Genomic DNA, 22659 nt, shown 5'->3' on the forward strand with positions numbered 1-22659 from the left:
AACAGGATTGTCCCCCAGATTTAGGGGAAAATGCTGCTTTATATCGGAGAAAAGATAAATGATGCTGGGAAAACTGACTATCTACATGTAAAAGAAACTAGAAACAAACACCAAATGGATCAAAAACCTAACATTAGACCTGAAACTATGAAATCATTACAAGAATAGTGGGGAAAACACTTTAAGACATAAGTGTGGGCAAGTTCTTTCTCTGTAGAATTTCAGTCTACTCAAGAAATAGGACCAACAGTTGACAAATGAGACCTCATAAAATGAAAAAGCTTCTGCACTAAAGGAAATAGTTTATAAAGTGAAGATGCAGTCAACACAATGGGAGATAATCTTTGCTATCAACACAGAGGACATAGAACTAACACCTAAAATATGCAGAGGTCTCAAAAACTAAACAAGCAAACAACCCAATCAACAAACAGACTAACTAATGAAAAGACAGTTCTTAAAAGAAAAAAAAATGACCAATAAACACATAAAAATGTTTAATTCCTCACTAGCCACCTAAGAAAAACATATTAAAATTATATTGGGATTCTATTTCACTCTTGTCAGAGTGGAATTCATTAAGAAAATCATCAATGCTGGGCCATGAGGCACGTGCCTATAATCCCAGCAATGGAGGCAGAGGCAGGCAGATCTCTGTGAGTTCAAGGCCAGCCTGGTCTGCAAATCGAGTCCAGGACAGCCAAGACAACATCGAGAAACCCTGCCTTGAACCCCCACCACCACCACACACGCACACACACACAGAGAAAATCATCAACACATATTGAGGACATGGACCAAAGGGAACAGCACACAGTGTGGGTGAGAATGGACATTAGTCCATCCACAATGGGATTCTTAAAGAGCTAAATATTTCACATGTTCCATATAACCCAGCCACACCACTCCTGGGCATTTCCCCAACGGCTCCCAGCGAATACATCACAGTGACACTGCAAACCCGTGTTCAGGGCAGCCCTGCCCCAGCAGCTAAGTTACATAACCAACCACGTGTCTAAGGAAGAGCAGTGGATACAAGCACTGTCACAAAACATACAGTGCAGATGTTGTTAGCCCTTGAGTGTTTCATTTAACCCCAAGAATTAAATCATGTGCAGGAAAATGAATGCTACTGGAGACAATATATAGAGTGAGACATGCCAGTCAGAAAGACAGATATAGCTTTCTCTCATTTGTAGTTCCTATATTTTATGTAAATACCTAAAGTTGTCTGTGTATATCACAGGAAAGCACATATGAAGCTGACTAGGAGAGGAATGTGCCTACAGGAGGGAAAGGGAGGAGAAGGGGACTAGGCGGTATCCCCATGCTCAATGGACATTACCTACTATGTAACAGTGTAACATATACAAGGATTATACACAATTAAAAAAAGGAAAGGAGTAATTAGAATAAAAAATGGCTTTTCAATCAAACTTATACAAATTAAATCATTAAAATATAAAATCTGGTGATTTCTACATAAAAAAGCTGGGTCCACCAAAGGAATAAAAAAACATCACTGCAAGTGTGAAGCTTGTGTCTGAGGAATTTGGCCTCAATGACAGGTTCCAGGCGCAGCAGGCTGTGAGATGAGTGGGAGCCAGGCCTCATGAAGCGCCTCATCTCTCCTCTGGAAGGGCACAGCAACCTGAAACTGGCTCAAGCACAGAAGACAGCACACAGCACCTCCCAGGGTACTTCTGAGGACAGTAGCCCCTGTCACTGCTGAGAGGGTGTGACTGTGAGACACAGCAGTCTTTTCTTGTTCAGAGGGAAGAGCCTCTTGCTCTCCTTGTACCACCTGGTTACTGGGAAAGAAAGCAAAACCTTTCTTGACAGACTGACAAGGGAGGCAGACAGAGAAGTGACAGGCTCACGTAAAGTCCTGCAGGATGACACGGGCCGGTTTAAAGGGCACTTCTATGTTCTTATGCTGCATGACATTCCAATTCAGAATATTTTCAACGTCATTTTTCTTCACCAAAAACTCGTCACAGTTCCGAATGGCTGCCTCCAGGAGAACTCTGATAGAAAATGGTAAGCGTCCTAGGAGTAAGGGTAGAAAGCATTAAAAAAAACAAAAACAAAAAACAAAAAAACACAGGGCACCTTCCATTCAGAGCTCTCTTTAAAGCCAATTTTTAGATAAACTTGATATAAGACATTGGATTTTCTTCTAACAGGGAAAGAGAGTAAAGTGACAAGATTAAAATGTATACATGGTGAAAACTATGTACAGTGGGGTTGAAGAGACATTCAGTAGTTGAAAATACTTAAAGACTAAGCTAAAAAAATCAGTTTATTTATTTATGTTAAATGGTTGGGTTTTTTTTTTTTTTTCTTAATTCCCGTAACAGAAAGAAAAGCTCCCATGAAGTCACCATAGTCCACCATCAGTCCAGCCTCTCACTGTGTGGTATGTAGCAAGTAATATGTATTTTTACAGATACACAGAATAATATTTAAGAAACTAATGAGAAACAAATATTTAAGAAACAAATGAGAAAATGACCCATTTACAATTAAACACCATAAAGACAATATAGCATGGCCACTGCATATAAAACTGGTAATTCATGTAAAAAATCTATTTTATTTACAAAAGAAAAATTATATCTTGAAATATATGAAAATTACTACAATGAACAAGAAAAGACAGTAATATTTATATTTGGAAAGTATGTGTGTATCTGTGTATTAACTGACATTCACCCATTGTTTATGATTTCTTCCAACTCTCCGAAAAGCTAAGTAATTGCATAGTCAACTGTACAAACATGAAACCAGGTGCTAACAGAGCACTTACATCACAAAGCAATGCACCTACCATATCTGGAACCCTCCAATTTATTCAAATTGAAGAATCGCTTTTCTGGTTGTGCAGGGTCCAAGGGCTCAGCAAGGTGTGCAAATGGGTTTTTCATGATTATTGGTGGTCACGTGTCCCTGAAAAACAAAAATATTGGGAGCAATTAAGAGGAGGGTGAATATAATCAAAATATATTTTATTCATGTATGAAATTCTCAAAGAATTAATAAAAATTAAATTTTAACTTAATTTTTATTTTGGAAGCTGGGCTCTTTGGAGAAATTCTGGTACATGTTTACATAAACAAATCATTTATTAACTTTTCAAAATTGCAGGTGGGATAGGACTTAAATCAATACAAGAGTTAGTCTAGAACAAATGTGTTTCTTGCGAAGCTACCATGTCTGAAAGCCAGCATCAGCTTCTCAAAACAGCAAACAGCCCATATACCTTCTGTCCTATTTCTACAATCTTCCAACATTTTCCATGAACTTTATGCAGAAAAAGAGGAAACACAAGATACACCTCACAGAAAATCTTGGCTATATAAGCACATCTTGAAACTGGACTCATCTTTTAGCAGAAGCCAGGCAGCCATACAGGTGAGTTTATGTATCTGTATCAATTTTCTAATCTTTCTGCCTCTGCCTATTATGATCCTTCTGCCTCTGCTTCAGTAAAGGCACTACAACTGGTGAAATTGTATCAAACTTCAACCTGGAAGTAGAGACCCATGAGCTTACTTTCTGATACTGTTCTATTTGTTTCTATTTTAAAATCTCTGCAGCACTTTAGTAAACAAATACAACAGAAGTTTTCCTGATTTCCCTTGGCATCTGATGGTAAGCAACGTGCTGATGTCTATGAACCCACCCTCTCTCGCTCTCTCCTTTTTCCTTTGGGCTTCAGATCAGTTTCCCACTCCCCACATATGTTTGCAGGGGACAGCTACCCTAGCTCAGGAAGACACTATTCCTAGGTCTACCATACATATAAAAGGTGCTTTCATTTAACAACACAACTGAAAGCAAAACACCCTAAGGTAGAACTCATCCTTCAATGAATCTATTCTCCAATATTTTATTTAATTGTATTTTATATGTATGAATGTTTTGCCTGTATGTGTGCTGTGTAGGTCTGGTGCCAGATTGGGTGTTTGGTCACCTGCGACAGGAATTAAGGCCATTTATGAGTTGCCATGTAGGTGCTCTAGGTCCTCTGCAAGAATAGGAAAAAAAGTACTCTTAACCCCTAAGCAATGTCTCCAGCCCTTCCCCAATATTTTTTAATTTAAATATAATAACAGTTTGCATTTCCCTGCTTAATCTCAAAGTTTATTCAAGTAAATAGTATTAAGATAGTAGATACATTTATAGAGTGATCAGTATGCTAAAATGACATTATTGTAGAGGATGAAATTGTTTGTGAGCATGCAAAGTATGGGTATCTACAGACAGATGATATAATTCTTCACTAAGGACACAAGGCTCCCTTTTGAGACTGGTTATCTCAGGAGGAAGGCTTAGGTTTTATGTATCCTTTACTATCATTTACATTTTAAACTATAAGCACATGTAAGTTTTTAAAAAACTAGTTACAAAGCAGGCTGCAGAGATGGCTCAGCAATTAAGAGCACTGGCTGCTCTTCTAGAAGACCTGAATTCAATTCCAAGCACCCACATGGTGGCTCACAATTGTCTGTAACTCCCGTTCTAGAGGATTCGACATCCCCACACAAACAAACATGCAATCAAAACACCAATGTACATAAAATAAAAATAAACCAAAAAAGTTACAAATTTTAAGAGAAACAGCTATTTGTGGATCTATCCAAAGTGTAGTGCAGAACTAGTATGCCAAACTAAAAAATTCTTAAATTTAAAATGACTGTAACTTTTTGTGTACTAAGAGGATACCATAAATGTAAGATACATAACTGAACTCATACTATTGGGCACAACTAAAACACAGGTGCGCTAACAGATAGCGTATGAGATGAGTTTTAGGTTTATGTGTATAAGAGGTATATGAAACATAACCAAATGAACTTCATATGCAGAACTCATTTCATCAACTGAAAGACCCAACTGTGCACAAGCAAAACTTCAAAAACCAAAATCATCTGAAAGAATATTTTGACACAGGGTCTCATGCTGTAGCCCTGGCTAGCCTGTTACTCACTATGTAGCCAATGTTAGCTTTGCACTCACGCCAGCAATCCTCCTTTTGCCTCCTAGGTGTTAGGATTACAGCTATGTACCACCCTGCCTGTATATAACGTAAAATCTTCTAGTCTGAAGCATTTACTGAACGGATCTTCAGCCTGGACTACATAGTCTTGAGAAGAAGCAGTTACAGCACAGCAGGGACAAGGCACACTGTCTTAGAATGAGTTTCTGTTGTTGTGACAAAGCACTGACTAAAACCAATTTGGAGGGGGAAATTTATTTCGTCTTACAACTCTGGGGTCACAATCCATCATCGAGGGAGGTCAGGGAAGGAGCCTGAAAGAAGGAACAGAAGCAGAGGACACAGAAGAACACTGCTTATTGGTTTGCTCCCCATGGATTGCTCAGCTTGCTCTTTTATACAACATAGGACCACTTGCCCAGGGATGGCATCACCCACAGCCTTCCACATTAATTATAAATCAAGCAAATACTCCACAGACTTGTTTATAGGCCAATCTGATTGAGGCATCTTCTTAATCGAGAGTCTTCCTTCCCAGATGTGCTACTTTGAATGAGAATGTCCGCCATAGGCTCAGATGCTTGAATAGTTGGTCCCCAGTTGGTGGGACTGTTTGGGTAGTTTTAGCATGTGTGGCCTTGCTATAGAATGTAAGTCACTGGGAAAAAGCTTTGAGATTTAAAAGCCACAGGCTATTCCCAGTATTCTCTTCCCTACCCCCTTCCTGCTTTTGACTCAAGATGGAAGCTTTTAGCTTCAAGATCCACTGCCATTTCTCTGAGCTGTCATCATGGACTCTTATTCCTCTGGAGCCTTAAGCCCAAATAAACTCATTTTTTTTCCCAATACACTGCCCTGCTTATGGTGTTTCATCACAGCAATAGGAGAATTAACTAATAGACTAGGTAACTCTAGTTCATGTCAAGCTGGCAAAAATACTAACCAGTACACACACCAAGGTACCCTTGCATGGGGACAGTGGCTTTAGTTTTTGCCATTTTGTTTGTTTGTTTTTTGAGGTTTTTTGTTTTTGTTGTTTTGTTTTGTTTTGACTGGAACTTGGTATGTAGACAAGACTGGCCTTGAACTCACAGAGATATAACTGTCTCTGCTTCCTTAGAGCCGGAGTTAAAGGATGCCTTGTGGCCTTCATTTTTGAAGTTAGGAAGCATGTAAGATGAAGAATCACACAAATGCAAGAGATTTGCTAGCAAATCTTAGTAAGTGAGCAACCAACCAAGTCTAAAAAACCATCAATACTCTTTCTAACAAGAGACATGGAAACTTGTCTATAGACGGAGTTTGCAAATCTTTTGGGTCCAGAAAATGAGATTAAGTCAATTTGAAGAAGGCATCTGTTTCCAAACACAACATTGCTTTTGGATTCGTCATTCATGCCTTAGGCACAACATTCAAAAGTTTCACCCTACACAGTAGCAACTAAAACAATAAAGCTGTTGTTTTTCCTGCTACAACAACAACAACAACAACAACAACAAAAACCACAACAGATTAACAGAAGAACATCTCCAGGGATGCAGTTGGGGGAAATGCTGGAAAACACTTCAAGGACTGAGCAAAAGCGTCACTCATGTCTTCAGATAGTCTTAGTTCTGAATCGTTCCTATCCCCACATCATGTTCTAAAGGTGCTAGCTAAAACTTTACAATTAAATCAACTGCTAAACTGTACCTATCTATCATCAGTGAGGGCCAATCAGCTGATTTCATGAGCACTGCTCTCAGATGCGAAGGTAACACTAGTCCTCACATGATTGCTGCTACGCTGACCACCATTCATTGCCAAGTTGTATTTTAGGATGGATGCAGTGACTAGTATGGCTCCAGCAAAAACTGGCTTGTGAGAAGAGGTCTTCCTGCCTCCCTCCTTAGGAGGTTGGTAACTGAAATAGCATTATGGTCACAGAGTAAACTCTACTTGTAGACATCAGAGGAGAACAGAAGCACTTCCTGCTCACTGTGTAGCAGACATCAAGCTGAGCAACCCCCCCCCCCCCCACATACACCTTTCTCAAATAGTGGGTTGCAACTCTGTATGGGTTATGTAACTGCACCTGGGGGAATGCAATTTTAATGCAACTACTAAAAATTAGCTCAAAATCAAATGGGTAATGATTTTGAGATGTTTCTGGCAGTATTCACCCATGCTGCATTGAGCAACTTCTCTGCACACACAGAGCACACTGCACTGTACATGACATCATGTCATACAACCCCAAACAATGTTGCCCAGCACCTCTGCTCAGACTCAATGTATGTTATGAGTACAGTCAATGTTTCCTGTTCTTATAGAAACACAGTGATTTCATTATGGAAAACAAAGACTTATTTTTTTACTATCACTCTTGTTAAGTATCAAATTAGTATAACTTTGGGTTGTATTGTATTAACATGTTTGGCTTTTTAACAGTCCATTTGATTGCTAAGTTGAGTTTCATTAAAAAAAATCATTAGGGGGGACAAGATGGCGTCACCAGGAGAACACTGTGTCTGAGGAGCAGGACAACATTTTCCGTACAGCGACCAAGAGACTGAACTCTGGGCCCTAAAACAACAGCGATCGTGTTTCCCAGGTGAGAGGAAACCCTCATGGTGTGGAAACCAGTTGGGTCCAAGCTCAGGCCACCCAGCCAGAACCCAGAAGAGAACCCAGGTCCCAAGGGCACAAGGTCACCGGACCAGAGCCACACGCCTGTGTGTCCTGATCATTCTTCCCAGGCTGATTGGTGGGCACAAAAACCACCAGAGACTGGGAGTCCCAGTCTCGAGAAAACCCCACAGGGAAGGAAGGAAATGGTACTGACTTGGGTCACCCAGTCTTTCCCTAGAAAAAGTCTCACAGACCAGCGGGTACGAGCCGCCATCACTGAACTGGGCTCCAGCCACAGGCACAAGCAGCTGCTGCACACCAGCTTTCCAGCACAGTCAGAGAGTGCGCCCCAGGGCAACAGAGACTGGGAGTCCCTATTGGGAGAAAGCCCCACAGGGAATGAAGCAAAGGGGACTGACTTAGGCCACCCAGTATATCCCTGGAAACGGGCCCGTAGACCTGCCCAACCCAGGGACCTGCTGTGTGCCAGATAGCTTGCTGTTACCAGGAGAGCAGAACCAACCCACCACAGATTACCGCTTGGGTACTGGGGCACAGAGCCCCAACCTCAGACCTACAGGAGCCCGGAATCCCCGAGATCAACCCCCAGATACTGCTCCAAGGGGCAACGAGTTACCCCTAACAAAATGACCAAACCACAGGACACACAGGTTACAGCAGCAGATCACTAAATTTACAGCAAGAAACCCAGAAGCTGGGCAGCTGTCTTCAGGACTTCCCCGGGTGAGAGGAGAGCCCTCTCGACTAACAAGGACCAGTTACCACTCAAGTCTCTATGCCTGAGGTGAGCAGCGGCAACTCCTGAAAAACACCGGCCATCCAGTGACTATACCCAAAAAGCTGAGAAGGCTTCCTTCAGGAAAAACCATCTCCCTGCCAAGGGGATTCTCTCCACCACAGGATCCCAGGAACCACCAGAAACTAACTCCAAACACCTAAGATAGTCCAATGGGTAGAGGCCAGCGTAAAAGCTCAAACAACAAAAGACAGAGCAATATGGCATCTCCAGAACCCAGTTATCCAGGGACAAGTAACCCTGGACACCCCAGCATAATTGAAATTCAAGAAGATGACCTAACATCTATGCTTATGAAGAGGATAACAGAGGAAACAAATAAAATGCGTAAAGAACTAGAGGAAGATAAAGTCAAACAAATTATGGCCATCTGTAAAGAAATACAGGAAGTTGCAGCCAAACAGTTTGTGGCCTTTAGAGAGGAAATGCTTAAATCACTAAAAGAAATAAAAGAAACAGAGGATTGTTCAAACAAACAGCTACAGGAATTGAAGGAAAAACAGGAAATTCAGTCAGACAGGTGAAGGAAATCAACAAAATGGCTCAAGAGCTGAAGATAGAAATGGAAAAATTAAGGAAAACACAAATGGAGGAAATTGTGGAGAGAAAGAACTTAGGGAAGAAAACAGGAACTACAGAGGTAAGCATAACAATAGGTTACAAGAGATGGAAGAAAGAATCTCAGGTGTGGAAGATACAATGGAAGAATTAGATGTATCTGTCAAAGAAAATGTTAAATCTAAAAAATTCCTGACACAGACCATCCAAGAAATTCAAGACAACACAAAAAGACAAAACCTAAGAATAATAGGAATAGAGGAAAAAGAAGATTCTCTCCTCCAAGGCCCAGAAAATATTTTCAACAAAATCATTGAAGAAAATTGCCCCAACTTAAAGGAGAGGCCAATAAGAATACAAGAGGCCTACAGAACATCCAATAAATTAGACCAGAAAAGAAAATCCTCCAGCCATATAATAATCAAAATAGTGAGTATACAGAACGAAGAAAAAAATACTAAAACCTGGAAGGGAAAAAGGCCAAGTAACATATAATGGCAAACCCATTAGAATCACACCTGACTTCTCAATAGAGACTATGAAAGCCAGAAGGGCCTGGACGGATATCATGCAGACCCTAAGAGAACACAGATGTCAGCCCAGCCTACTATACCCAGCAAAACTCTCAGTCCTCATAGACAGAGAAAACAAGATATTCAATGACAAAAACAAATTTCAACAATACCTACACACAAATCCAGCATTACAGAAGACACTAGAAGGGAAAATACAACCCGAGAAAACTAGCAACTTTCAAGAAAACACAGGAAATAAGTAACCTCAATACAATAAGACAAAAAGCAACCAAGCACACAACCTTATGACCACAGCCAACATCAAAATCAAAGGATCTAACAGCCACTGGTCATTAATCTCTCTCAACATCAATAGACTCAATTCTCCAAAAAAAAAGACACAGACTAACAGAATGGATGTGTAAACAAAATTCAGCAATCTGTTGCATACAAAAAACACACCTAAGCCGCAAAGATAGACATTACCTGAGGGTAAAAGGTTGGAAGACTGCTTTCCAAGCAAATGGACCCAAGAAGCAAGCAGGAGTAGCCATTCTACTATCTCATAAAATAGACTTTCAACCAAAATTAATAAAAAGAGATGGGGAAGGACATTTCATACTCACCAAGGGAAAATTCCACCAGGAAGACATCACAATCCTGAATATCTATGCTCCAAATACAAGAGTACCTGCACTTATACATGAAATATTATTAAAGCTTAAATCACACATCGATTCCAACACATTAATAGCGGGAGACTTCAACACCCCACTCTCAACAAAGGACAGGTCAACAAAACAAAAATTAAACAAAGAAACAATATCTCTGACAGAGGTCATGAATCAAATGGACCTCACAGACATTTACAGAACTTTACACCCAAACACAAAAGAATTTACCTTCTTCTCAGCACCTCATGGAACCTTCTCCAAAATAGACCATATAGTTGGTCACAAAGCAAGCCTCAACAGATACAAGAAGACTGAAATAATCCCTTGTATCCTGTCTGATCACCATGGAATAAAGCTGGACTTCAACAACAACAGAAATAGCAAAAAGCCTACACACACATGGAAAGTGAACAACTTGTTACTAAATGACAGCTGGGTCAGGGAAGAAATAAAGAAAGAAATTAAAGTCTTCCTAGAACTCAATGAAAATGAAGACACAACATACCGAAACTTGTGGGACACAATGAAAGCAGTGCTAAGTGGAAAGTTCATAGCACTAAGTGCCTTCAAGAAGAAATTTGAGACAGCTCATTCAAGCAACTTAATGGCCCACTTAAAAACCCTAGAAAAAGAAGAAGCAGACACACCAAAAAGGAGTAGACGGCTGAAAATAATCAAACTCAGGGCTGAAATCAATCAATTAGAAACAAATAAAACAATTCAAAGAATCAATGAAACCAAGAGCTGGTTCTTTGAGAAAATCAACAAGATCGACAAACCCTTAGCCAAGCTAACTAAAAGGCAGAGAGACACCACCCAAATCAACAAAATCAGAAATGAAAAGGGGGACATAACTACAGACACTGAGGAAATCCAAACAACCATTAGGACTTACTTCAAAAGTCTATATGCCACAAAATTTGAAAATCTAAATGAAATGGACAATTTTCTTGATCGATTTGACTTACCAAAGCTGAATCAGGACCAGGTAAATCAATTAAATAGTCCTATATCCCCCAAGGAACTAGAAGTGATCATCAAAAGTCTCCCATCCAGAAAAAGCACAGGACCAGATGGTTTCAGCGCAGAATTCTACCAGACCTTCAAAGAAGAGCTAATTCCAGTTCTCTTCAAACTATTCCACAAAATAGAAACAGAAGGAATATTACCAAACTCATTCTATGAAGCCACAGTCACCTTGGTACATAAACCTCACAAAGACTCAACAAAGAAAATTTCAGGCCAATCTCCCTTAAGAACACTGATGCAAAAATACTCAACAAAACACTTGCAAAACAAATACAAGAACACATCAAAAATATCATCCACTATAATCAAGTAGACTTCATCCCAGGTATGCAGGGGTGGTTCAATATACAGAAATCCATCAATGTGATCCACCATATTAACAAATTGAAAGAAAAAAAAAAAACCACATGATAATCTCCCTAGATGCTGAAAAAACGTTTGACAAAATCCAACATCCATTCATGTTTAAAGTATTGGAGAGATCAGGGATACAAGGCACGTATCTAAATCTAGTAAAGGTGATATACAGCAAGCCTATACACAACATCAAACTAAATGGAGAGAAACATAAAGCAATCCCACTGAAATCAGGGACAAGGCAAGGCTGCCCACTCTCTCCATATCTCTTCAACATAGTTTGTGAAGTCCTTGCTAGAGCAATAAGACAATTGAAGTAGATCAAGGGAATACAAATTGGAAAGGAAGAAGTCAAATTATCACTATTTGATAGTGATATAAGATAGTATACGTGAGTGACCCCAAAAACTCCCCCAGGTAACTCCTACAGCTGATACATACTTTCAGCAAAGTGGCTGGATACAAAATTAACTCTAAAAAATCGGTAGCCCTCCTGTATAGAAAAGACAAAAGGGCTGAGAAAGAAATTAGGGAAAAAAAAACCCTTCACAATAGCCAGAAAGGACATAAAGTACCTTGGTGTAACCCTAACCAAGCAAGTCAAAGACTTGTATGAAAAAAATTTCAAGTCTCTGAAGAAAGAATTAGAAGATATCAGAAGATGGAAAGATCTCCCATGCATATGGCTTGGCAGGATTAACATAGTAAAAATGGCCATCTTACCAAATGCAATCTACAGATTCAATGCAATTCCCATCAAATTACCAACACAATTCTTTACAGACCTGGAAAGAAAAATTCTCAACTTCATATGGAATTCACATGAAACCCAGAATTGCTAACACAATCCTCTACAATAAAAGATCTTCAGGAGGTATCTCGATCCCTGATCTTAAGCTGTACTATAGAGCAACAGTTATAAAAACTACATGGTACTGGCATAGAAACAGAATGGTGGATCAGTGGAAACAAACAGAAGACCCAGAAATAAACCCACACACTTATGGACAGCTGATCTTTGACAAAAATGCCAAAACCATACAATGGAAAAAAGACAGCATCTTCAACAAATGGTGCTGGTCTAACTGGATGTCTATATGTAGAAAAATGCAAATAGATCCATACTATCACCCTGCACAAAACTAAAGTCCAAGTGAATCAAAGACTTCAACATAAAACGAGATACATTAACTAGAACTCATTGGTACAGGAGACAACTTCCTGAACAGAACACCAACAGCACAGGCTCTAAGAGCAACAATCAATAAATGGGACCTCATGAAACTGAAAAGCTTCTGTAAAGCAAAGGACAACATCATCTAAACAAAATGACTGCCTACAGATTGGGAAAGAATCTTCACCAACCCTTTATCTGACAGAGGACTAATATCCAGTACATATAAAGAACTAAAGAAGCTAAAAAGCAGCAAACCAAGTAATCCAATTAAAAAATGGGGAACAGAGCTAAACAGAGAACTCTCTGTAGAGGAATATCGAATGGCAGAGAAACACTTAAAGAAATGCTCAACCTCATAAGCCATTAAGGAAATGCAAATCAAAACGACCCTGAGATTTCACCTTACACCCATCAGAATGGCCAAGATGAAAAACTCAAGGGACAACACATGCTGGTGAGGTTGTGGAGAAAGGGGAACCCTCCTCCATTGCTGGTGGGAATGTAAACTGGTACAACCACTTTGGAAATCAATCTGGCACTTTCTCAGACAACTAGGAATAACTCTTCCTCAAGATCCAGCCATACCACTCCTAGGCATATATCCAAAAGAGGCTTAAGTACACAATAAGGACATTTGCTCAACCATGTATGTAGCAGCTTTATTTGTAATAGCCAGAAGCTGGAAACAGCCCAGAAGCCCCTCAACTAAAGAATGGATGCAGAAATTGTGGTTCATTTACCCAATGGAGTATTATTCTGCAATAAAAAATAAGGAAATCATGAAATTTGCAGGTAAATGGTGGGAACTGGAAAGGGTCATCCCGAGTGAGCTGTCCCAGAAGCAGAAAGACACACACGGTATATACTCACTCATATAGACATATAACATATGGTAAACCTACTAAAATCTGTACATGTAAAGAAACTAATCAAGAGAGAAGACCCTGACTAAAATGCTCAATCCCCATTTAGAAAGGCAAAGAGGATGGACATCAGAAGAAGAAGAAAACAGGAAACAACCTAGAAACCTGTCACAGAGGGCCCCTGAAAGGCTCTGCCCTGCAGACTATCAAAGCAGATGCTGAGACTTATGGCCAACTGTTGAGCAGAGTGCATGGAATCTTATGTAAGAAGTGGGAAATAGTAAGATCTGGAGAGGACAGGAACCCCACAAGGAGAGCAACAGAACCAGAAAATTTGAACACAGGGGTCTTTCCAGAGACTGATACTCCAACCAAGTACCAGGCATGGAGATAACCTAGAACCTCTGCACAGATGTAGCCCATGGCAGTTTAATGTCCAAGTGGGTTACATAGTAATGGAAAAGGGACTGCCTCTGACATAATCTGATTGGCCTGCTCTTTGATCACCTCCCCCTGAGGGAAGAGCAGCCTTACCAGGCCACAGAAGATGACAATGCAGCCACTCCTGATGTGATCTGATAGACTAAGATCAGAAGGAAGGAGAGGAGGACCTCCCTTATCAGTGGACTTGGGAGGGGCATGCATGAAGAAGGGGGAGGGAGGGTGAGACTGGGAGGGAGGAGGAAGGGGCTTATGGGGGGATACAAAGTGAATAAAGTATAATTAATAAAAAAAATTAAATTTTAAAAAATCATTAAATGAATGAATCCCAAATTCTGTTGGGATTTCAACAGAATTTCTGTTCAGTTTCTGAAATGTTCCTAAGCATGTGTTACCATTTTGTAATAAGTATTTATATGCAGCAGTATTTTCAGCATTGATGGTTATAAAATCAACTCTAATCCTGCAGTATTGTTTCTCATGAAACAAAACAAGCACATTCATCCCATTAGTGTATAAACTTGCTTTTTAAAATAGATATCAAAAGCATATATATATATATATGAGTATAATTAACATATATATCAAAGATTTATTTAAAAATACATTTCTTCATATTTACTTCAGTAAGTATTTGTAGTCTATGCCTTTTTCTTCACCTACACCTGAGGTCATGTAAAAATCCCTCAAGCAAAAAGGGATCAGGAGGGAGAGGTGTGGAGAGCACCCCCTGTACTATCTTCTGCAGTCCAATGGAGCTCTCACCATTCCCATTTCACATCTGAGAAACAGCAGCTCTGAGGGATGGCACAATGTATTTATCCTAGGAAGACACAGAATGAGGTTTGAACTCCGGCTGTTTCCTTTGCCCCACCACTTTGTGGTTATAAGGACTCCTGCTGTTAATGTGATGCTGGCTCAACCAGGCTACCCACCTGCCCCCAGCTGAAGATAGTTACCAGAAGTGTCCAAGGACCAACTCAGTATTGAATGGTGAAGTTATTCTCTCTAGCACTATTCTGAGCCATATCTTATTACATGTCCCTATCCATCTTTACTGAGCCACAGGTCAAAAAACAACAGCTGTGTTATATCAACTAAAACTGGTTTTGCTTGCAAATTGGGAAATAATCCCTCTCTGTAAGTGTCCCTGGAGGATTCAATCCAGGGGCACTCCAAGGTTCCACCACATCATCACTCTTAGTGCAAACCTCTTTATAGGAGGTCTCACTGGTTCAGTGACTCCACAAAAAATCCCCAAATGACCACATTTCAATGAGGAAGTGAGGAAAAAGACCTTTGGCTTAGGAATAAGTGCAGATCAAGCACAGACTCTTGGCATGGCCAATGCCTTCTAGGTCAGCCTCTTTCCCCAGTCAAACTCTAACCCATTCCAATCCTCAAGTCCTTCCATAGTTGGATAAACTCCAAAACTCTTCCAAGATGTGCAGCTTTGCCCAACACAGGTTCCAGCTTTCTTTTCTACCTGTCATGTCATGTGTCCTCCCATCCCCTACCTCCCACTCCAAACCCCACCCCCATCCCATACCCCACCCCCGCCCCACCCGGGCTATACTCCAATCTCTTTTCTGTTTCTTCTGGCTAGTCTGCATATTGTAACACTGTAAGACAGGAATGGACCCAGAGAGGGAACTGTGGATTTGGTGAAGAGGTCAGCACACATTATTCTAGTTTCTTCTGTTGGGGAAGCGGGAAGAGTCAACATACATGGCAGTATGATTTAGGCTGCTGCCTTTTCTGTTTCACAGAAGGTGATATTAGAGGCGAGAGGTAAAGCAAACAAGTAAAAAGGAGAAAAGAAAAAAAAAAAAAAAGACAGGGCAATGCAGCGAAAGCAATCATTTAGAGCCTGCCTTCCTTGGAGGCTTAGCTGTATTAATACCTGGGACTGTGGAACACTCACCTCTGGCCACTTACTAAAGTGAAAGCAGTAAGAGTTCTTATACAAAAGGATTTTATAAAGTGTGGGAAGCCTGTCACTGTACTACATTCTGAAAATAAAGAGACTTGTTTGGTAGGATAGTGGTTCAAAGCTAACGTATTTGAAGTGATGGATGCATGAAGGGCACATCAGTATTCTCACAGTACACTCTGCACAGGAGAGTAGAGGGTACAAACCCAGAGTTTTAGAGGAAATCACAAAACAAACAAGTGATGAAGTATTAGCCACAAATAGCCTAATCTGAGGTAGACATATAAAGAAGTAGCCATGCAGGCAAAGAGGTCTGAGTCTTGCTGGTAACTGCCCTATGACTTCCATGTGGTGTAACTGTGGGGTCTGCAGGCTTCACTTATGCATAGATATCCAGCATGGTCTTCATCACACCCTAGGCATACCTTGACCTTAGCTGTTTGGAAATATCACCAAATAAGGCTGCACCTTTATTCAGAGGTTTAGCAGGCCCCTACTCCACTTAATAAGTTGTTGGCTGTCAGTTCCTAGAAGCGGGACAGTCATATGAAAGGATCTGTATGTCTCTGTGTTTTCCCAAGCATTTGGGAAAGGCTCTATATGTTTAATGATTCTTCTCGGAAGAGTGAATGGAGGTGCAGAAACCAGGTAAGATAATTTGTTCTTATATTGTGCCAAGTTTTGAGAGGGAAAAAGACAATCTTTACATTTCTTTAACAGCGAAGAAAGTGACTATTTCCCATTTGTCTGCTACATATGTGAATTTCTTCATTTGTAAACTGCTTAAGTGTCAGTAAGGCCAAACTGAGTGACAAACTGAGATGGCCTCTGTGACCAAATGTTCTCATCTCCAAGGAATGTTAGTGAGACAGGGATGTGGCTGAGAGGGATGCCAAAGAGAACGGGATGGCTTGAGATTCAGACTCTGCTAGATTTCCCCTTACATAAATGACGCTCTAAAATGTGTTGCAAAATTGGCTCTGTGTTTGCTAAACTGAGAACCTCACTGCCTACAACAGCAAGAAAAGAGGCTCATCTTTTAAAATGTGGGCGAAAAGTTTATCTAGGTCAAGGTGCTTTGCTCTGTGTAGCCCGACTAAACCTTCATATCCAAGCAGTAATTTTACAGGAAGGTTGTATGCCTGAGACTGAGTACTGCTTATGAATGTATGCCAAACCATCACTCTTGCTTGAAAAACATGCCGAGGCATATTCTACATGGCATCAGTACCTAGGGGTAGATGCTGTTTTCATCCACCAAGGCATATTTGTTTGGAATAGGTGAAATATCTGCTAATGACCGTGGTAGACAAAAAAAAAAAAAAAAAAAAAAAAAGGCTGCATCTTCTTGCTCTAACACCAGCCTACAGATAAAGTAGGCCTATGTTACATCTCACTATCAGAGTTGAATCCTGTCAGCCTGCCTCCTATTAAACAGACCCTACACTCAGCACTGCCTTTGCACCCTCAGAGGAGGAAGCAGAGGAGTGGTTCTGCATAAGAGAACCCCATTGGTGGTTGGGTAGGTGCAGTTTTGCGGTTTGTTTAGAGGCAGTACATCAGCTTCTTGGGAAGCACACATTCTGCCTAAGTGTGGCAGGGCTGGAATCAACCCTTTGGGGCCTGAAGCACAGAAAGTATACCCTCAGGACTGCTCATTTGGGACACCCAGAGAAGGCAAGAGCAGAGTAGATTATGAAAGCCCATCTGACGGCAGGAAGCACTTTCCTTTCCTTTCTTGCTGTGTAGCCTCCTTTCCTCATGTCCCACATCTGTTCTAAATGTACAGCCTGAACAGTCACAGTTCTCAACTCCAAAGTCAGTCACCACATGTTTAGGTTTACTTCAGTGCACTGGAAAGACAGCTATTGCTTCATTTTTTTTTCTATTTAAAGAGAAATTAATTTGTCCTATTCCCAAACTGACTTGTGTGTCTAAACATTATACTACATATAAACTACCTTTTTGTTAAAAAAAAAGTTTCAAAGGATGTCTATATAAGCCTAAACACTGAGGTTAGATGTCTTCACGAAGGCAAAATCACCATGGATTGCCCCCAGCTCGTCCACAAGCAAAGTGCTAGAAAGGCTTTGCTGTTCTGCGTGAATGTGGGAAATGGATTTTCTTAGAGACAGGACAACTTTGATCTTTTCAGCTATTTTTAAAAGGGATTTTGACTAAATGAAAACCTCTTAACTTGTAACTAAAAGCTAGGGTCTTCTGCTGATGACACTTGTAACTAAATAACTTAGAAAAAGAAGCCAGCCCAATTCTCTATTTTGGGAGAGCACAGACAAAGTCTTGGAGAAAGCAACAACTATGACAGCCAGCTCTGAGTCAGGACAGATGGCTCAGTGCTTAAGAGCATTTACAGCTCTTCCAGAGGCCCTGAGTTTGATTCCTAGCACCCACATCTCACAACCACATGTAACCCGAGTTGATGTTGGCTTCTGACCTCTGCAGGTACTGCACTCATATTTGCACTCCAACACCAACACACACACACACACACACACACACACACACACACACACACACACACGTATTTTTAAAAAATTGTTGGGTGTGGTGGTGCACACTTTTAATCCCAGAACTTGGGAGGTGGAGGCCTGCAAGTGGATTTTTATGAATTCAAGTCCAGCCTAATATACTCACTGAGTTCTAGACAGCCAGAGCTACATAGTGGGGCCCTGACTCAAAACAGCCAAACCAAATAAAACCAACCCCCGCCCCCCCCCAAAAAAAAAAACCAAACAACCAACCAAACAAAAAGAAAACAACGTGCTCTGGCAGGAACGTTTTCCTTGAGCACCAATCATATGGTAGGTGCAGGGCTGCCTGAGAGCTGAAAGCACCCCTCTCGGAAAGCCTGGCCACCAGGCTGTCTCTTCTTTGTACATTTAGAAGTTATTTATTAGTCTATTTCTTTTCAGTCATCTGTCCTAACCTAGATAACTGAGCAGATTAGGCCATAGAGTTCTAGATTTTTTAAATGGATGTTAATGATTAATTTTCATTTAGGCATCTAACATTTCTGTGCTTTACAAAATAAGGTAGATTGCAGATCTAAGGTAAGGTTGGACAATGATCTAAAAAGTTCTTCCTAAAGAAAAAATGATTTTCTATTTGTGCATTCAATGGACACTTATACACATCAGGAACTGTGCAGGTCCCAGGGAGACTCCAGCAAAGAGACAGAGACAAAAGCTCCCACCCATACAGGCCAGTACACAGAGTAAACAGGTGAACAAGTGTACAAACAGAATGTGTGTGGGAGCCTGCTCCTTGGTAAAGTAGAGCAAGGGCATTAGGAAGCTCCAGGGCAATGGGAAGGAGGGTCAGGTGACCAAAGATTTCTCATTGAAGCCACCAAAGCAGCGAACTGAAGTCACACCTCCTACGTGCAATTTTCACTTCAAGGTCTAAGCAATGTGTAAGAGGGTGAGATCCCTCACAAAGGTCCCCTGGTAGACACCTGCTAGGGGGGCTGGGCAGCTGCATGGAGGTCATGGTGAGTGAGGATAATGGGGACACCACCAATCTGGAAATGTAGCAGGGGCTACTTGAGCTTTTCAGCCACTGAAGGGCTTTCAGAAAGACAGTTTATACATTCCTGGTTGTCTACCTGGTTTAAATTATAGGCTTTCAATATAAAAATTTTCTTAAAATTTGATGAGACATGAACTGAGTAAGGAAATATTAAATTATAATTGAGATGTGGCTACTTCTAACCTAACCTTTGTTGCTCTGAAGTTCATTACTAAGTAACACTGGAAATTCTTAGGACATATCACAGAAATGATCATGTTTTAGGAGATGTGCAGCCTCTCCAGAATAGTCAGGATTTGGGGGGGCAGGGACAGGCTACAGCAAAGCCTCTCTCCTTTGGGGGCTTCCCAATCCTGAAGGGTGCAGTGTCCATACCCAGACCTCAAAGACAAAGAATTAATCCAATTAACTCACTTTAAGTTAGTTGAAGCAAATCAAAACAACAGAAGACTCATTTTTACTTTTAGTATCACTGAGGGTAAAGAACAGTTTCACAAAATGTTGTCAAGTTTCGGCATTTATAGATTCTAGAGACATCTAGAAAAAGGAGCCACCCTAGGACATAGAACACTCACTCAGAAAGCAGCGGCACTGAGGCAGAGCTCAGGCTCATCCTCCGCTTGGGAAGGTCACCCACAATTCTCTGGGTATGTGGGTCTTCACCCTGTACTTTCTTACAGTCAATAGTGGGATTAGTGAGTGTTGCCTGCAGAGACTCCAACTATGCTCCTCTGTGTCTAAGTTGTGAGTGAGTGTGTGTGTATGAGAATTTATGTGTGTGAGTGTAGGTATTAATGTATGTGAGTAAGAGAATGTGTGTGTAAATGTGTGTATATAAATGTGTATGGTAGTGTGTATGTGTATGAATGCATGTGGGTGTGTGAATGTGTGTGTGGCAATGTGTATGAGTGTATAAATGTAAGTGTATGAACACGTGTGAGTGTGTGAATGAATGGGTGTGTGTGTGCAAATTTATGTGTGTGTTGTTTTTGAGACAAGTTCTTGATGCACAACCAGGCTGGCCTTTCACTCTCAATACTCTTGCCTAAGCTTCCCAAATGCTAAAATTTGAGGTGTATGTGCCACCATGCCTCGCTTGCACATAAATTTTGAGGAAAAATAGAGGGGAGCATTACATAGCAGGCCTAGCTGAGACTCATTTTTTAAAGACCTGAACAATTTCCTCAAGCCCCTGAATGTATGTGGGCATGAACTTTTGACTTACATTTAGGAATGAGAAAGTACATCACCACAACTGGTTGCAGGTGCAGCCTCCAGGGACCTCACAGGGCCATTTTATGTTGGCATTCACCAGGGTCTGGAGGCCCAGCATGGACTCTAGTCAGAGGCTCAGCACTGTGGCCTCAGAGCAGATGATTTGTGCTAATGAAGTTCCCAGAAGCTCACTATATAAACCCACAATAGCAAATGCCTACAGAACTGAGGCCCTTGTCTCTTAGCCCAAGAGCACCATCACAGCGAGGGTGTGGATACTCTGAAGCCAGAGGCAGATGTGCTGAGATAGGAACTGTGATGCCAAATGCAGCTCCTCAGTAACACTGAGTTCCAGCTCAGAGAATCACATGTGTCGTAGAACATACAGGTGACTCCCACTTCACTAGGTTAAAGATGTGACAAGTAATGGAGTGACATCAAATCTTGGTATCTGTGCTTCTTTGAACTGTCTAAGGAAGTGCCATCCTACCTGTGGGATGTGTCTCAGGATGGCTACAAATGTGACTCAAGACATTTGGAGATAACACCACCATATGGCACTATCTCCTGACATGAGAGAAGGAACTGATAGAATCACTCATGCATTTACTATTTAAAGGAATGAGGATGTTCCTATCCTCAGCTGCTCTCAGACTAAAAAGAAAAGCTGGAGAATAATCAGAAGCTGAGAGAGAACCTGTGTCTCCCATGCTACAGCAGCATGGCCACAGATGATGAGGAAGCATATAGGCAGTGCACCTAGTCCAGCATGGGAGAAGGCTTCTAGGGTCAGGTGACAGGACACACCTTCAAGAATCACAACGGAACAGGAGACTAATGACAGAGCACACTATATAAAGACATGAAAAAAGTGATGTGATGGGACTCACAAAGTCCTTTTGTGTTGAATGAAGTATGGGGGACACAGGAAAAAGGGATGGTCAAGGTCTGGGTCACAAGGGATCCACTCCAAGGTCTGAATTTACACTGGAGACAAGGAAGAGTGTTTCAGGCTTTCAGTCAGTTAGACTGGTGTCAGGGAGGCATGTGATTTTACAGTCACCACACTTGGACTCTGGGAATGGTGTCAGTGAGAATGGGCAGGAAGGAAAATATCCGGGGGCCGGAGGAGAGAAGTAGAACAGGGCCAGCGAGGGGCACAGAGAGGTCATTACTGTCCCTTTTTTGGTTAAAGCATCATAGGTGGCCCATCTACAGGCCCAGAGCTCAGGAGATGGTTGGGGTCATGTCAGAAGCTGGGAAGAACAGTAGCAACGAACAGCGTCATAGACCAAAAGTGGCTACTACCGAAGGATGTATGTGTTGCCACTGCAGTGCTGGGCGCCTTAAAGTACTGACAAAATCTTTAAACAACCCATCCACAAAGGCACCACTATCTTATTTTATAGGTGCCTAGACAGTCAGAAGGGTTAGGTCACCTGCTGAGGCCTGTGGGTGGCAACCTAGCTAAGAGTTACACTCAGGCTTCCCTGTGCCACAACCCACTCTCTTGTACCCAGGATGCAACCTCTCAGGTACAGGCAGTCATTTCACATAAGAATACACAAATTAAACAGTGTTTGAAAAAAAAAATTAAACTCACAAATAATCTTCAAACTATAAGGCCTCTATGTGAGGACCAGATACTCAGCCTCAAGCTCCCCAAAATGCCCTTTATTTTGGGCAAAATTTGTTTAGTATCTAACTTTGAAAGGATGGGCTGATGTGAATTGTAAAGGCAACAGCAGCATTAAGGCAACCACTCCTTATTTTTGCTAATGCAAGAAACAACATCCTGAGTCCCAAGGCTGGAGAATGTATCACAGACTGTAACCTTCCTTACATCTTTCTGGCGCAGCTCTCAATCAGGGCATATTCTTGGCAGTTCCTGACCAAGTATATTGACTGTTCCTCCTCCC

The 22659-nt window shown here is 41.2% G+C and overlaps 1 protein-coding gene across 2 annotated transcripts in view; it reads right to left on the reverse strand.

The window, feature by feature from the left end:
- Aco1 (aconitase 1) overlaps positions 1-22659 on the reverse strand; it is a 72639-nt gene that overhangs the window by 43390 nt on the left and 6590 nt on the right. For both annotated transcript variants that reach the window (XM_055599129.1, XM_055599128.1), the window contains exons 2-3: positions 2831-2949; positions 1881-2049 (exon numbers count right to left, since the gene is read on the reverse strand). In XM_055599129.1, coding sequence (XP_055455104.1) covers positions 1881-2049; positions 2831-2927 — 266 coding nt within the window. In that variant the 5' untranslated portion in view covers positions 2928-2949. The remainder of the gene's footprint in view (positions 1-1880; positions 2050-2830; positions 2950-22659) is intronic.

The sequence above is a fragment of the Psammomys obesus genome, unplaced genomic scaffold (assembly GCF_907164565.1).
Source record: "Psammomys obesus unplaced genomic scaffold, mPsaObe1.curated_primary_1811, whole genome shotgun sequence".
In the NCBI taxonomy this organism is placed as follows: Eukaryota; Metazoa; Chordata; class Mammalia; order Rodentia; family Muridae; genus Psammomys; species Psammomys obesus.